The 16,918-nt window shown below is 45.8% G+C and overlaps 1 protein-coding gene across 1 annotated transcript in view; it reads left to right on the top strand.

The window, feature by feature from the left end:
* Positions 1–16,918, top strand: part of rasef (RAS and EF-hand domain containing) — a 110,468-nt gene that overhangs the window by 26,628 nt on the left and 66,922 nt on the right. The window contains exons 5-9 of the mRNA XM_068030017.1: positions 150–227; positions 7,489–7,604; positions 7,730–7,798; positions 14,177–14,261; positions 16,010–16,101. Coding sequence (XP_067886118.1) covers positions 150–227; positions 7,489–7,604; positions 7,730–7,798; positions 14,177–14,261; positions 16,010–16,101 — 440 coding nt within the window. The remainder of the gene's footprint in view (positions 1–149; positions 228–7,488; positions 7,605–7,729; positions 7,799–14,176; positions 14,262–16,009; positions 16,102–16,918) is intronic.

Genomic DNA, 16,918 nt, shown 5'->3' with positions numbered 1-16,918 from the left:
AAGTCTTAGATTTTTCATGCCTGTTTAATGGATGTTTAAAGTGTGTCCTATTTGCGAATCATTGTGAAAGTTGTACAAAAATTGTCTTTTTAATTTACTTTCATTCAGCATGATGGAAAAACTAGAAACACATACTTTTCCCCTTGCAGTTAGAAGAACAATACAGATCGCTTAGCCCAAAGGAGGAAAGCATTGCCTTAAAAAGAAAAGTAAATGATTTTACTCTGGTAAGAAAGCATGTTTCTGCACAGGTTCTGATGCTGGAATATTACTGAGTCTCTTGACAATGTAGGCAGCATTCAACAAGTAAAAATAAATCAGATTTTGCAATGTCGGATAATTCTAACTGTTGCAAATAAAATGTCAGCACACATCTCGGGCTGGATTTTGTGCCGCTGGCGGGGGCCCCAACGCCAAGCCTAAATGGCAAGGGGTACCCTGCCTTGGCCCTTTGGAGGACTCACCAGCTGTATTTAACAGCACTCGGGCAATTAACTGTCCAGCACTGGGGCCCCCATCCCTTTAAGGATGGGGATCTAGCCTCCAAGAGCTGCCTGCCAATCAGAGGGCTGCCACTTCAGCAGTACCAGCAGTCACCACAATGGAGCAACACGAACCCAGACTGCAGGTAAGTGGGAATGGGCTCGCAGGGGCCACTCAGGCAGGCCCCAGTGAGGGGATTGGTGGGGTTTGTTGTTGAGGACAGGAGTGTGGGTGATAGGAGAGGGGTGGCCTTTGCTGCTGGGGTTTCTCATTTGGCCTCCAGGAAGGAAGGCCTTCCCCGTCCACAGACTGAATTGGATGACCTCAGGAAAGCAACAATCACTCCGCCACCACCACCCCCCGCCCCCCGGCTACCCATTCAATTTTATGGAGCTCCCCCCACCACCATTCCCGTCACTAGGGGGCCCATAAAATTCAGCCCCTCTTATGTGCTTTTCCAAAATCTTTGATATGTTGATCTAAGACTTTGGGGATAACTTTAACCTAAATTGCCTGGTGAGTAGCTGACAGGGTGGGATTGGCCATCCAATTTACACCTTGCCCAATTTTATCTTCTGTTGAAGTCAGTGGAGATTAATCCTGGGTGGGGTGTATAAGGGTGGCTGATCTGATCCTGCCTGTTCCTTGCATGGCAAATTACTTTAACTCTGATTCCTTTGTTATAGTACAGCAGTAGGTTTATAAGAAAACTACAACTTTGTATTTGTCATAGAGTCATTTAAGGCACAGCAGGAGGTAATTCGGCCCATCAAATCCATGCTGGCTCTCCATGGAGCAATCTAGTCAGTCCCACTCCCCCGCTCGACCCCATAGCCCTGCGAGTTTATTTCCTTCAAGTGACCATCCAATTTCCTTTTCAAATCATTGATTGTGTCTGTTTCCACTACCCTTGTGGACAGTGAATTCCAGGTCATTACCACCTGCTGTGTAAAAAAGTTCTCCCTCACATTCTCCCTGCATCTTTTGCTCAAAACCTTCAATCTGTGTCCCTTAGTTCTTGTACCGTTAGTCAATGGGAACAGTTTTTCCTTGTCAAACGTATCTATGCCTGTCATAATCTTGTACACCTCAATTAAATCTCCCCTCAATCTCCTTTGCTCTAAAGAGAACAACGCCAGCATTTCCAACCTAACCTTGTAACTCAAATCCCTCATCCCTGGAACCATTCTGGTAAATCACCCTTGCACCCTCTCAAGGACCCTCACATCCTTCCTAAAGTGTGACCATAATTGGATGCAATACTGCAGTTGGGCCTAACTAGAGCTTTATAAAGGTTCATCATAACTTTCCTGCTTTTGTACTCATTACCTCTATTTATGAAGCCCAAGATCCCATATGCTTTACTATCCCACTCTCTCAATATGTCCTGCCACCTTCAAAGATCGATGCACGTGCATCCCAGGTCCCTCTGTTCCTGCATGCTCTTTGGAACTATGCCATTAAGTCTGTATTGCCTCTCCCTATTCCTTCTGTCAAAATGCATCACTTCACACTTGTCAGTATTAATTTCCATCTGCGCATTCTGCAAGCCTGCCTATATCCTGTTGCAGGCGGTTCATATCAACCTCGCTGTTTGCCACACCTTCAAGTTTGGTGTCACTGGCAAATTTTGAAATTCTACTCAGTGATCCAAGTCATTTATATACAGCCAAAAAAGCAGTGGTCCCAGCACTGACCCATGGGGAACACCACTGTCTACCATCCTCCATTCTGAAAAACAACCATTTACCACAACTTGCTTTTTTCTATCCTTAAGCCAATTTTTTTTATCCAATTGGACACTGACCATCCTATTCCATGAGCCTCAATTTTGTACTTTATCAAACGCTTTCTTAAAATGCATATAGACAACGCCCACTGCATTCTCTTTATCAATGCTCTCTGTTACTTCATCAAAAAATTCAATTAGATTAGTCAAGCATAATCTGCCTTTTACAAATCTGAACTGATTCTTCTAAAGTAAGTCAAACCTCTCCAAGTACCTGTTGATTTTTTTCCCTGATTATTGTTTCTAAAACCTTACCCACCACTGATTTTAAACTAACTGGCCTGTAGTTGCTAGGATTGTCCTTATGCCGTTTCTAGAAAAAGGGTGTCACATTTGCCACTCTCCAATCCTCTGGCACCTCGCCCGTACCCAGGGAAAATTGGAAGATTACGGCAAGACCTTTGGCTATCTGCACCTCCAGTTCCTTTAGCAAGCTGGGATGCAAGCCATCCGGACCAGATTACTTATCTATCCTAAGTAAAGCTAGCCTTTTCAGTATCTCCTCCCTCTCAATTTAGGGCGGCACAGTGGCGCAGTGGTTAGCACCGCAGCCTCACAGCTCCAGCGACCTGGGTTCAATTCTGGGTACTGCCTGTGTGGAGTTTGCAAGTTCTCCCTGTGTCTGCGTGGGTTTCCTCTGGGTGCTCCGGTTTCCTCCCACAGCCAAAAGACCTGCAGGTTGATAGGTAAATTGGCCATTATAAATTGCCCCTAGTATAGGTAGGTGGTAGGAGAATATAGGGACAGGTGAGGATGTGGTAGAAATATGGGATTAGTGTAGGATTAGCATAAATGGGTGGTTAATGGTCGGCACAGACTCGGTGGGCTGAAGGGCCTGTTTCAGTGCTGTATATCTAAATCTAAATCAAAAAATCAATTTTTACCCTATCCATTGCCTCTACTTTCGCCTCTAATACTCATATTTTGTCAGGTTCCTCTTCCTTAGTAAACACTGAAACAAAGAACTCATAAAGTATTTTAGCCTTGCCCTGTGCCTTGAAGCATATATTACCCTCTTTGTCCTAATAGGCCCATTCCACCTCTTACTACCCGCTTACTATTTGCATGCCGGCAGATGATTTTTAGGTTCCCTTTTATGTTGACTGCCATTCTATTCTCCGGCACGTGGCACTGGGAATAATTCAGAGATTATTACCTTCGAGATCCTACTCTTCAACATCCTCCCTAGCTCCTGAAAATCTTACTGTAGCACTTCAATACCTGCCCTTGCTATGTTATTGGTACCAACGTGTACCACAACTTCTGGATCACTCCCCCCTGCAGAATATCCTGCACCCATCGATGATGTTCTTTTCCCGACACCAGGGAGGCAACACACCATGCAGGACTCACGATAACAATTACGGAAATGCCTATCTGACCCCCTGACTATCGAATCACCTATAGCAACTGTATTTCTCCACTTTTCTGCTCCCTCCTGTATTGTCCCATGGCCATTGGTGCCATGATCTGGACTGCACTCCTTCAAGGTGTCATCACTCCCAGCAGTCTCCAAAGCTGAGTACTGGTTTGAGAGTGGCACACACCCCAAAGACTCCTGCACTTCTTGCCTCTTCCTACTCTTCTGGCTGATCACCCATCCACTATCCTGAACTCTACTGCCTGTGGGGTGACCACCTCCTGGAACATACGATCCAGGACACTCTTTGCTCTCTGATGCTCCACAGTGATTCCAGCTGCAACTGAAGCTCGGAAATCCTGAGCTTGAGCTGAAGCAGCTGGAGACACTTCCTATACATGTGGTCGCCCATGTGAAGTGTCCTGAAGTTCTGACATGGTGCAGGAATTGCAAACAACAGGGCGCAGCTGCCATCCATGATCTAAAAAAAACCCTCTATTCCTTTTTTTTAACACTATTTAGTATCCTGTTTAAACTATCAATTTAATTAATACCTCTAGACCTGCTCTGTGCTTATACTCTTACTACAATACTTACTGTAATACAAACCCCGATTGAATATTTTAATTTCCCAGCTCCTAATTTGAGCTAATACTCAAGTTTAGAGAGAGAAAAGAGAAAAATGTTCACCAACAAATCACTTACTTTCTTCCTTGTGAGGCCACACTTTGATTTACTTTAGAAAGCAGTTGGTTGGCACCTTCCCCTCGGCACACTCCTTTATCCTGCCACCAGAATCACTGAGCTCTCTCTCAGGCCTGCTCCTTTATACTACTGCCGGTCTCACTGAGCTCTCTCTCAGGCCTGCTCCTTTATACTACAACCGGTCTCACTGAACTCTCTGTCAGGCCTGCTTCTTTATACAACTGCCGGTCTCACTGTGCTCTCTCTCAGGCCTGCTCCTTTATCCTGCCACCGGAATCACTGTGCTCTCTCTCAGGCCTGCTCCTTTATACTACTACCGGCCTCACTGAACTCTCTGTCACGCCTGCTCCTTTATACAACTGCCACTCTCACTGTGCCCTCTCTCAGGCCTGCTCCTTTATCCTGCCACTGGAATCACTGTGCTCTCTTCAGGCTTGTTCCTTTATACTACTGCTGGTCTCACTGAGCTGTTTTTGCTTCCAAAGTCGATAACCTCACATTTATCCGCATTATACTGCATCTGCCATGCATTTGCCCACTCACTCAACTTGTCCAAATCACCCTGAAGCCTCTTTCTATCCTCCTCACAACTCATCCCTCGACCCAGTTTTGTGTCATCTGCAGATTTGGAGATATTACATTTAGTTCCTTCATCTAAATCATTAATATATATTGTGAATAGCTGGGGTCCTAGCACCGATCTCTGTGGTACCCCACTAGTCACTGCCTGCCATTCGGAAAAAGACCCGTTTATTCCTACTCTTTGTTTCCTGTCTGCCAACCAATTTTCTATCCATCACAATCCAATCCCATGCGCTTTAATTTTACATGCTAATCTCTTATGTGGGACTTTGTCGAAAGCCTTCTGAAAGTTCAAATAAACCACATCCACTAGCTGTCCCTCATCAACTCTACTTGTTACATCCTCAAAGAATTCTAGTAGATTTGTCAAGCTTCCTTTCGTAAATCCATGCTGACTCTGTCCAGTTCTACCACTGTTCTCCAAGTGCTCTGCTATAAAATCTTTGATAATGGACTCCAGAATTTTCCCCGCTACCGACGTCAGGCTGACTGGTCTATAATTCCCTGTTTTCTTTCTACCTCCCTTTTTTTAAATAGTGGGGTTAAGTTAGCTACCCTCCAATCTGTGGGAACTGTTCCAGAGTCTATAGAATCTTGGAAGATGACCACCAATGCATCCACTATTTCTAGGGCCACTTCCTTAAGTACTCTGGGATGCAGACCCTGGGGATTTATTGGCCTTCAATCCCATCAATTTCCCCAACACCATTTCTCTACTAATACTGATTTCTTTCAGTTCTTCTCTCTCACTAAACTCTGTGTTCCCCAACATTTCTGGTATGATATTTGTGTCCTCCTTTGTGAAGACAGAACCAAAGTATGCATTTAGTTGGTCAGCCATTTCTTTATTCCCCATAATAAATTCCCCTGTTTTTGACTGTAACGGACCTACATTTGTCTTCACCAGTCTTTTTCTCTTCACATACCTATAGAAACTTTTACAGTGAGTTTTTATGTTCCCCGCAAGTTTACTCTCGTACTCTGTTTTCTCCTTCTTTATCAATCCCGTAGTCCTCCTTTGCTGAATTCTAAACTGCTCCCAATCCTCAGCTCTTGTTTTTTCTGGCAAATTTGTATGCCTCTTCCTTGGATCTAATGCTATCTCTAATTTCCCTTGTAAGCCATGGTTTGGCTACCTTTCCCATTTTACTTTTGCGCCAGACAGGGATAAACAATTGTTGCAGTTCATCCATGCGCTCTTTGAATGTTTGCCATTGCCTATCCACGGTCATCCCTTTAAGTAACGTTTCCCAATCCATCATAGCCAACTCGCGCCTCATACCATTGTAGTTACCTTTATTAAGATTCAGGACCCTAGTCTCAGAATCAATTACATCACTCTCCATCTTGATGAAGAATTCTGTCATATTATGGTCGCTCATCCCAAGGGGTCGCGCACAACTTGGTTGTCAGTTATTCCTCTCATTACACAATACCCAGTCTAGGATGGCCTGTTCTCTAGTTGGCTCCTCAACGTATTGGTCCAGAAAACCATCCCGTATACACTCCAAGAATTCCTCTTCTACGGTATTGTGACTAATTTGATTTGCCCAATCTATATGCAGATGAAAGTCACCCATAATTACAGATATTCCTTTATGGCAGCATCTCTAATTTCCTGTTTAATGCCTTTCCCAACATCACCACTACTGTTTTGGGGTCTATTTGCAACCCCCACTAACATTTCTTGCCCCTTCGTGTTTCTCAGCTCTACCCATACAGATTCCACATCGTCAGAGCTAATATCCTTCCTCACTATTGTGTTATTTTCCTCTTTAACCAGCAATGCAACTCCAATGCCTTTTACTTTTTGTCTGTCCTTCCTAAATACTGAATACCCCTGGATGTTCATTTCCCATCCCTGGTCACCCTGCAGCCATGTCTCTGTAATCCCAACTATATCATACCCGTTTACATCTATTTGCACTATTAATTCATCCACTTTATTGCGAATGCTCTGCACGTTAAGGCACAAAGCCTTAAGGCTTGTCTTTTTAACATTACTTGTCCCCTTCCCACTATTTTTCACTGTGACCCTGTTTGATTCTGGCCCTTGATTTCTCTGCCTATCACTTTTCTTATTCCCCTTACTGACTTTTGTTCTTGTCTTTGATCCCCCCTCCTCTGACTCCTTGCAAAGGTTCCCATTCCCCTGCCATTTTTGTTTAAACCCTCCCCAACCACCCTAGCAAATGCTCTCCCTAGGACATCAGTCCCAGTCCTGCCCAGGTGTAACCCATCCAGTTTGAACTGGTCCCACCTCCCCCAGAACCGGTCCCAATGTCCCAGGAATCTAAAACCCTCCCCCTCGCACCATCTCTTCAGCCACATATTCATCCGATATATCCTGCTATTTCTACTCTGACTAGCACGTGGCACTGGTAGTAATCCTGAGATCACTACCTTTGAGGTCCTACCTCCAGATATTACACCTGTAATATGTTCAGGAGCTGCTGATGTGTTGCATTATTCCACCTTGTAAAGTCAGTTATCTATTTAAAATACTATAATAATGAAATTTCACAGAATTCAGTCAAGAAATGTTAATGCTTTTTTTGCTGTCTTTTAGGAAAACGATAAACTGAGGAAAGAACTACTTGAAGCACAGACAAACATAATGCTGTTACAGAGTGAAATGGATGCTTTGAAAAGTGATTATGCAGATCAGAGTTTTAATTTAGAACGGTAAAAAAATAGAAATAACTGATTGCACTAAGATTTCAAGTTAAAGAGCATTCATTATAGATGCTGGACAAAACATTGTGTAAAAGAATACATTTTACCCCGTCTTCATTTTTCTTCTACTGCAGGGATCATGACATGGTCAGAGGGTATACAGATGATAGGGACAGCCTAACACGACAGATTGAAATGCTTCAGTAAGTATATTTATTTTAAATTGGTCGATAGCACTTCAAATGGATAGACTTTTTCAGATATATACATTGTTTCTGAATCGTCTGAGCCTCTTTACATTCACTAGCTTAGATTTTCACAACCCGGTGGGTTTATTTAAAGGGATAGTGGATGCAGTGGCACTACACAGGCCTACTTGTAGACTTTTAGCGCGGGAAGTGCTGCTGGCCGATGCCCACACAGCCTGAGCCAACTGGAGTGGGCGCATTTAAGTGTGTGCGCCTGTAGTTTCTGAACGTGTGCGATTATGGTGTCATTGACTTCAATAGGCTGATAAAATGCCAGGATACCAAAATTGGTCAACAAATGTGCAGGCAACTTCCTTAGTCACTCTTGAAACAAGAGATAGGAAGCAAGATGGGCCCTGTTCTGGAACTATTTAAGGAGCCACCCAGCATGTTGTAGCTAAGCTGTTTGTGACTTACTTGTGTTCAGGCAAAGTTGGTGGAATCAGTTGTGGTGAGTTGCTGGAGGAATTTGGAGGCTTTTGCTGACCACAGAAAGGCAAAAAATATTATTGCCTTGCATAGGTATGGGAGCAGTAGTTGCAATGCCACTTGTTCTTCAGTATGACCAGGACATGAGAGGAGGAGGCAGAGGGAAGAAGCTTTGTGAGAAGGGAGGAGAAAGAGAGCCATCCTTAGAAGTTGTGTGACTACCAAGAAATTCATCTCAGTGATTACCTGCTATCCTGGCAGCACCCACGATGCTTTTATCCTGTGACAGTCAGCAATATCTACCAACTTCAGGCCTCCAAGACTGACAACAGGATGGCTACTTGATGACAAGGTCTATCCCTTCCACACATGTCTCATGACCCCTTCCGCCATCGTCTCATGTGAGGGCCTTCAATGAAAGCCGTGGAGCCACCCACAACACTAGAGAGCAAGCCATCAGGCTCCTAAAAGCAGAGATTTAGCTGCTTTGGTTGCTCGGGGGGAATCTCTGCAATCAACACCCGAGAGGGTGTCTATGTTTGTGGTGGTGTGCTGTGTCCTCTGCGACCTCGCAATTATGAGGGTCCAGCCATGAACTCCTGGGATCCAGAAACTACCTCGGGCGGAGGAGGAGGAAAAGGAAAGGTGGAGATCACATGCATTACGTGCAACTGAATGGAGTGAGAGGGACCCTATTGTGAGGCATCACTTCAGTTGAAAGGAACCTCCCCATCCCAACTTGGATCCACCATTCCCTTACAATACATCCATTTGAGACTCCCCATCACAAAGTCCTCTTGGCCAACATAACTCAATAAAGGCTAACAACAAAAACCTTCACTCAACAACTTTATACAGCAATACATCAATAATACAAAAAAAACCACAAACTAATCACACTTGCACATCCACCTAGTGCCTGTTTTGTGGGTGTCTTTGCCTGTCCTAGTGCTTCTACGCAGTGTTAATTAACTCAGTGACTGTAGCACGGCTGGTGGACGGCTGCTGACTTTCACTGGGGAAGACTGCAGATGGCCTTGGATGACATCCTCGAGCAGCCCTGGGCCCTTGAGGGCCCTGCTTTGCACTGCTCCAACTCTGCAGGCGGCAGCGGTCTGGGCTAGCTTGTTTAGAGGCAACAACAAGGGCAATGGTAGAGTGGCAATGGTAGGAGCACGACTGCTGTTATCCTGAGAGAGGACAGCAGCTTTGTGCTCCACTCAGTCACTGCCACTCCAACGGAACAGCACCTCAGCAATTCTCGTAATCTGCTGGAGCACGGATTGCTGTGAGAGCCTGCATGCCCCTTTGAGCACTGAGATGATCATCCACAATGGCTGCTGTCTGTGCCAGGATGGCAACAGTCTAAGATTGGATAGCAGGAGCCAGGGATCTCATGACCTCTCTCTGACTTTCACTGCAGCACTGAGCCATCGGGATGCCTCCACCTGTGCTGCAATGGAAGCTGTGACACCAGCCATAGGTGGGTCTGCTCGTACTGCCGTGGAATTGTCCACCATTGTGCGATGCCTTGTGCAGCAGTGGAGCCGAACTCCTCCATGCTCCTAGCCTGTGACTGTAGGCTGTCTGGCTGGTCTGCCAATGCACCAAGCATGTCAGTGTGCATGCTCATCAGCGATCTCTTACCTGAGTCACCTGCAGCAGAACTGGTGTGTGGCCTTGTCCTCTGGGGAGTTCGTATATGTGCTACCGTTTCCCCCGACCTGGCTGCAGCCCTCTCGTGCCCTGTGACTCAATGTGTGCAGATCCTGACTCTCAACAAGACTCTAATGTTCATGGAGAGCCAGTATCTGAGCTGGTGGCTGTAAGTGTTAGGTCAAGTGATGGTGTTTCTTTGTCAGAGCTCCCTTCCTCCTCTTGCTCTTCCGCCTGAGGCTCAGTGATTGAGCAGCTGACAGTCCTTGACTATCTGAAAGCACAAAAACATAAAGGGAGGGGTAGGGGTAAGGGAAGGTGGGCGATGAGGAGGAAAGCAGAAGCTCCACTGTCACTCCATCTGCAGTTTCCATTTAATAACACCTTTCAGGCTGAGGGGTGGGTGGAGAAGGTGCGTGAGGCAGTCACTTACCATCATCCCGGATGGCCTCTGCAGTACCAGGTGCTGTTGGTGCTGCCCATGATCCTATGGACCATCTGCTTGAGGGTGCTGAGGGAATGTATATGTGCCGGTCTTCCACTGGTTGTCTGTCTCTCCTGCTTGTTGTGGGCAACCTTTTCCTGCAAGGGAGAATGCAGAATGTCAGTGACTGTGTGTTTGTGTGCTTGGGTGATGTGCCTGTCATAGCTACCATAGGTTTACGGAGGCATGTAGAAGTACATGCGAGGCTGGTCTGATTGGAAGGTGTGGGTGGGTGAGGTGCAATGTAAGGATGTTAGGGGTGAGCCTTGAATGTCAGAGAGTGCTGCTGGGTGCATTGAGCAGTTTGAGAGGTGTGCAGTGTAGGTGAGAAATGTGATGTTCAGATGTCTTAGCTCATCTTGACCATCCAAGTGAGGTTATTAAACTTTTTATGGCACTGCTGCCATGTTCTGGGAGCCACACTCTGGGCAGTGACCAGCCTTCCCAACTGTTCCCATTCCCTTCGGAGGCTTATTCTTGAGGGCTTGCTGCACTCCCGCCAACCCCCCCCCCCTCCCCCCCCCCCACACCCCGCAACTGGAATAATGGCCTCCTCCCTGGCCTTGACCTGTCTACAAAATGTGTTGAAGGCGACATCACTAAGGGTGGAACCCTCTCCTTCCCCTGGTATGCCATCCTCCTTGTCCCTCAATGCTCTAAATGATAATCCAGCAGCCCGCAGTGTAATACTGCAACGTTCCTTTTATCGGGACTGTGTGTTTAAAAATGGAAGGCTGCCTGGAGCACATGGTTTCTTCCAATGCTACTTGGCCCCCTCAAGTATGCAGAAGATGTCAGCAGAGAAATGGAGTCCAGGGCTGCACAGGAGTTGCTTAGGGCCTTGCCACAATCAAGGCAATGAGTTGGGGTATGTGAATTGTGTGTCTTAGCCAGCTTGCTTCCATCAGATACCGGATAGCATGAATTGCAGCCCCCATGCCCAAAAGATCTGGATGAATAAATTTCATCCCTTTGTGGGATGAAGCGAGTGGGTGAAAGCCCCCGTGCCCTTTGTATTTATCAAAATAATGTACTTTTAGAGATACAGCACTTTAACAGGCCTTTCGGCCCACCGAGTCTGTGCCGACCATCAACCACCCATTTATAATAATCCTACACTAATCCCGTATTTCTATCACATCCCCACCTGTCCCTATATATTTCCCTACCACCTGCCTATACTAAGGGCAATTTGTGATGGCCAATTAACCTATCAACCTGCAAGTCTTTAGCATGTGGGAGGAAACCGGAGCACCCGGAGGAAACCCACGCAGACACAGGGAGAACTTGCAAACTCCGCACAGGCAGTACCCAGAATCGAACCCGGGTCCCTGGAGCTGTGAGGCTGCGGTGCTAACCACTGCGCCAATGTGCCCCCCTATCTTGGAACTCTTTCTAGGTCCAGTGATAATGTTGCTCATCTGCCCCTAATGCACTGAGGAGACTGCATTCACCTCCTGCATTGCGTAAAATACATGGGTTCTATGGAAGATTTCCCTCTTCCCCAAATATTGCCACTTTTAGTAGGGTCCAATTAGACTTTCAGACATTTTTTTGCTAAAAGGGGGCAATTCTGGGAGCTCCTTGAGCTCCTGTTGCTTTAGTCAACCTTAAAAAAGCTTTAAGTGCTACTGAACTCTTTTTTTATGTACCATCCCCCTCTCCCAAGAGGTTAATTAAATGGTGGTGTTTGCTGACAACGCAACCGGTAGGTGACGCAGTACTGGCACATGCACAAATGCAGCCTTATCCACTGAAACATCACTGCAATGTCTCAGGCAGCTGCCTCTAATAATGATGGCGCTGCTCAATTTATCATAAAAAACAAATTCAACCCGAAAATCCTCTCAATGCTTGCCTTCGCCACCTCCATCCCCGTTCCCTCCTGCTATCGCACTTCTCTTTGCTGCTCCCTCCTGCACTTGTCTTATCGCCGCTTGCTGCCTTTCCTTAGCTACTAGCTCCTGTCCTCGTCACTCCACCCTGGCTCGGGCTGCTCGCTTCCCCTCCCTTCTGGCAGCTCGCTTCCCCCCCACCCCCCCACCTCCAACCACTCGCTCCCCGCTTCCCTCCATGCCTCCCCCCCCCCCCCGCCCCCCCCAGCCCCGGCCACTCGTTCCAGGCCGCACCGCTTATGTCCTCTCGGCCACTCACTCCCACGTCATCCCTCGCGGCTTGCCTTGCTTCTTCAGGCAGTGCAGCAGGGAATGATTGCCCGAGGGGAGGGGGAGAGCAGCCGTGAGGCCTGGAATGAGCAGCTGAGGGGCAAAGTGGCGGCCGAATGGGGAAGCGGCGGCCAAAGGAGGAAGTGGTGGTGGGGGAAAGCGGCGAGGGTGGGAGAGAGTGCCTGAGGGGGGAGAGCGGCCGGTGTGGTGGGAGTGAGTAGCCGATGGGGGAGAGAGGCTGGTGGGGCGAGTGCGAGTAGCTGAGGGGGGAGAGCAGCCAGGGGCAGGGGGAGCGAGTGGCTGAGTGAAGGCAGCGGCGTGGTGCGGAGCGAGTGGTCAAGGCAGGGTGAAACGGCGATTGACGTAGGGATGGTGGGAGGGAACGGGGTACTGTTCGGGTGAATGAGGGGTGAGGATGTCATTGTGTGGTGATGTCATGCGCACACATGCGCAAATTCATACTGGCAGGCTTGCAAATGTTCGAGCGCGCTGATGACGTCCGCGATCGCTCTGTGCACGCTCTCCATTGTCAGGAGTCACTTTGTAATTAAATCATCTTGTACGTGTAAAAACCACACTCAGAGTTTTATAAATTATTGAAATTAGCAAATTGTGGCACTGAACTGGGCCAAGATGCCATTCAGCTAGTCCGTTTTGACGTGAGTTCATTTTTCTAGACAGGTCTGTCACATACAGAGCTTTTTTTTGTATTCTTTGTTGTAAAATATTATGGCCTGAATTTTGCAGGAGTAATGATGGTGAAACTGTCACTGTTCACCATCATTACTCCTCTGAAACTGGCAGCAATGTCTGGAATTCACATGTGCAGTTAGATGTGGAAATCCAGAAGTTGCCACTAGTGGTTACATAGAATGCGCTGTTGAGAGTCCCCCACACTGCAATCAAGTAGAAATCACTGAACTGACGAAAACTTGCCCTTTTATGCTACTGGTCCTGCTGTAAAAACCCTTGAAAAAGTTACACGTTTACGTGTTGATTGAGGTGTAACTGGGTTTTTAACAACATGCTAGGTTCATAATTACTGTTGAACACCCTCACTGCCCCTGAAAAGCTAAATTTATATTTGTGGAATGTCTGATTTATCCATTATGATAAATTTACATTTTTTATTTTTTGAAATTTTGTGTATGATATTTCAGCCATATGTAAGTCCCAATCATCTATTCTGGTCTCTGTAAAATTTTAAATTATAAGTGAAAAACCCAGTGCATTTTACTTCCTGGTTTGGCTGTCCGGCAAATACTGAAAAGCGATTGGTTGCTTACCTTGCTAAATAACATCACTGTTGCTGGATCCCCTTGACTTTGTGCCCGATTGAAACTGAGGCTGGGACAGGTGAAATCCACACCACAGAGATCGCTTGATCTTTCTGGGCAGTTTTCTTCGAGGTCAGCAGTGAGTGTTGTCACTTTGCCACTGATTGTGAAATCCAGGCCTGCAAGAACTGTCATTCCAGTCTCCTATAAGTATATTGTTAAAGAGTTTGAATTACTCTAGCTTGGTGCATAGAGTTACATCTTTCATAAAGGAATCAGCGTTTTTTATAGTCTGTGGCCAATTTTTTCCTGCCATTTGCAGGTCAGCTAACAGAAAACTTCATGACAGCAATGATGGCCTGCGATCTGCTCTCGAAAACAGTTTCAGCAAATATAACAGGTCTTTGGTGAGTGTCCAACTAAAATGTGCTATTGACTTGTAATTGGATTATGCTTATGGTTACCCTGAATGTGAAGCGCACTTTCTTACTTATTAACAGAATCAGTTTTTTTAAAACTTGAAAGCTATATACTCATCTTTGAGTGTAAGCATGCTTTATACACGCCATTGTTTAGCTTTGTTTGTGTTGACTTATACCTCTCTCACGTATGAGAAAGTTGCAGGCAGCCTGTTTCGAGGTGACACATTTCACCACCAAACCCTGCTCCAGGACTTGAGCGTGCAACCTAGGCTGACACTTCAATGCAGCACTGAGAGAGATGTTGTATTTCGGATGAGACATTAAATTGAGTCTTTCTGCCTGCTCAGGATGTAAAAAATCCCATGGCACTATTCAATGAAGAGCAGGAGAGTTCTGTTGGTGTGCTGGTCAATATTTAACCCTCAACCAATACCACTAAAGACAAATTAACTGTCATTGATTCCATTTTGGTGTTTGTTTGACATCACTGTGAACAACAGTGACTCCATTTCAAAAGTACTCCATTGGCTGTAAAGGACGTGAAAGGTGCTATATAAATAAATATTTCTTTTTTAGTCCCAACTTCAGCAGAGTCACGCCTACTCCATGTGCGTGAAACTTTCTATTTTGTATATGAGCCAAATGTATCGCAATTTTTTATTAAACTGCAAATTTGGTGCCAGTGATGTTGTGGTACCATGGTGTTATGCACTTTGTAATATGAACTTGCACTAATATTGAATGGGTTTCAGACAACAAAAATGCACTTTGTTGCATAAATAAAAACAGAAAATGCTGGAAAAACTCAGCAGGTCTGGCAGCATCTGTGGAGAGAGAAGCAGAGTTAATATTTCGGGTCAGTGACCTGTTAACTCTGCTTCTCTCTCTACAGATGCTGCTAGACCTGCTGAGTTTTTCCAGCACTTCCTGTTTTTATTTCAGATTTCCAGCATCTGCAGTATTTTGCTTTTACTTGCACTTTCTTACAGCCTTACAGCCATCAGAGAGGATGGTGGAATTTTATGTTCTCTCCCGTGTTGGGTTTGGTGACAGGGAGAGCATAAAATTGGGTAGGATGGTGGTGGAGGGGGGGAGGGAGGCTTTCCCACCCCACCATCGATTGAGGCCCTTAACTGGGCAATTAACCCCCAATTAAGGGCCTCTTCTGGCTGCAGCCACAATTAGCTGTACGGTGGGTGGACCTGTCACCGCACAGGAAGCACGACATGGCAAACTGTGCAGAATGCTTCCCAGCTCTGGGTGATGGACGGGGGGGGAGGGTTTCTGGGGTTCCCTTATTAAAAGGCACTTCATGCCTGAACAAGGAACCCGGCATTGAGAAGGGGGGAGGTGGTGCTGCAGCTGCCGTCCTCTGATTGACAGGCAGCTCTCCTAGGGTGGCACTTCCGGCAATGGGGTCCTAGATCCTGTGGAAGGCCCACCGCTGTCCATTTAAGTACTTGATTGGCACTAAATTTGGCGGGCCTTCTGAAAAAGAGGCGAGGCAGGGATCTCGTCATAGATTTCTCCGAATTTCGAGATCCCCGCCACCAGGAAAAAGATTCCTCTGATATATTTGAACTCAAGACCATGAAGTGAAGGGCAGTGTAATAAACCACTACTATCCCAGTCCTCCAACTAACAGCTTTCTAAAGATGGAAGGTGTGAACACTGTACTTTCACATGCAAATACTACTATGTACAAATAATCAGAATTTTCTACAATATTACAGCGTGCAGCAAATACCTCACCAGGAACTGCCATGTTCAGAAGTAGCCCAAAACTCTGTGGGCTGCAGTCTGCTCAGATTTTATCACATGACAGGTGAGTATCTTTGCACATCCTCACAGAAACAATAGAATTTTTGTTTAGGACCAGGTGATCTGTGCTGGTTAAAAGCAATGGACGGATGATCTGAAATGGTAAGCAGAGAAAATGCTGGCCTTATCATGTCTCTTGAAATAATGAAGTATGAATAATTCAGTCATCAGTAATTTATCATTTGCAATGCTTTGTACTCATTCATTTTCAGAAAGACAACTAACTAATGATTTTTAAATGCATCGTCACTCTTGGGGAGACAGTGGCATTGTGGTAATGAACTAGTAATCCAGAGGCCCAGGCTAATGTCCTGGGGACATGGGTTCAAATCCCACCAAGGCAGCTGATGGAATTTTAATTCAATTAATTAATTAAAATCTGGAATTGAAACTAGTCCCAGTTATGGTGCCATGAAACTATCTGGTTCACTAATGTCTGTACCTGGTGACTCCAGATCCACAGCACTGTGGTTGACTCTTAACTGGCCTCTGAAATGGCTTAGCAAGCCACTCAATTCAAAGGGCAACTAGGGGATTGGCAACAAATGCTGGCTTTTCTAGTGATTTCCATATCCCATGAAAGAATAAAAAAATGTTACAGATTTAAGATAATTGGGGAGAAATGAGAATCATTTTTATGTGCGAGGTATGATGTTTTCAAATGTACTCAATGCATCAAAAGATGGTAGAAGCAGATTCAGAAGTAACTATCAAAAGCAAATTGGATATATACCTGAAAAGGAGAAATTTGCAGGGTTATGGGGAAAGAACAGGCGAGTGGAACTAACTAGAAATCCCTTTCAAAGAGGCAGCACATACAC

The sequence above is a fragment of the Heterodontus francisci genome, chromosome 4, assembly GCF_036365525.1.
Source record: "Heterodontus francisci isolate sHetFra1 chromosome 4, sHetFra1.hap1, whole genome shotgun sequence".
In the NCBI taxonomy this organism is placed as follows: domain Eukaryota; kingdom Metazoa; phylum Chordata; class Chondrichthyes; order Heterodontiformes; family Heterodontidae; genus Heterodontus; species Heterodontus francisci.
Note: the sequence above shows the minus strand (reverse complement) of the source record. Positions and strands in the feature narration are given on the sequence as shown.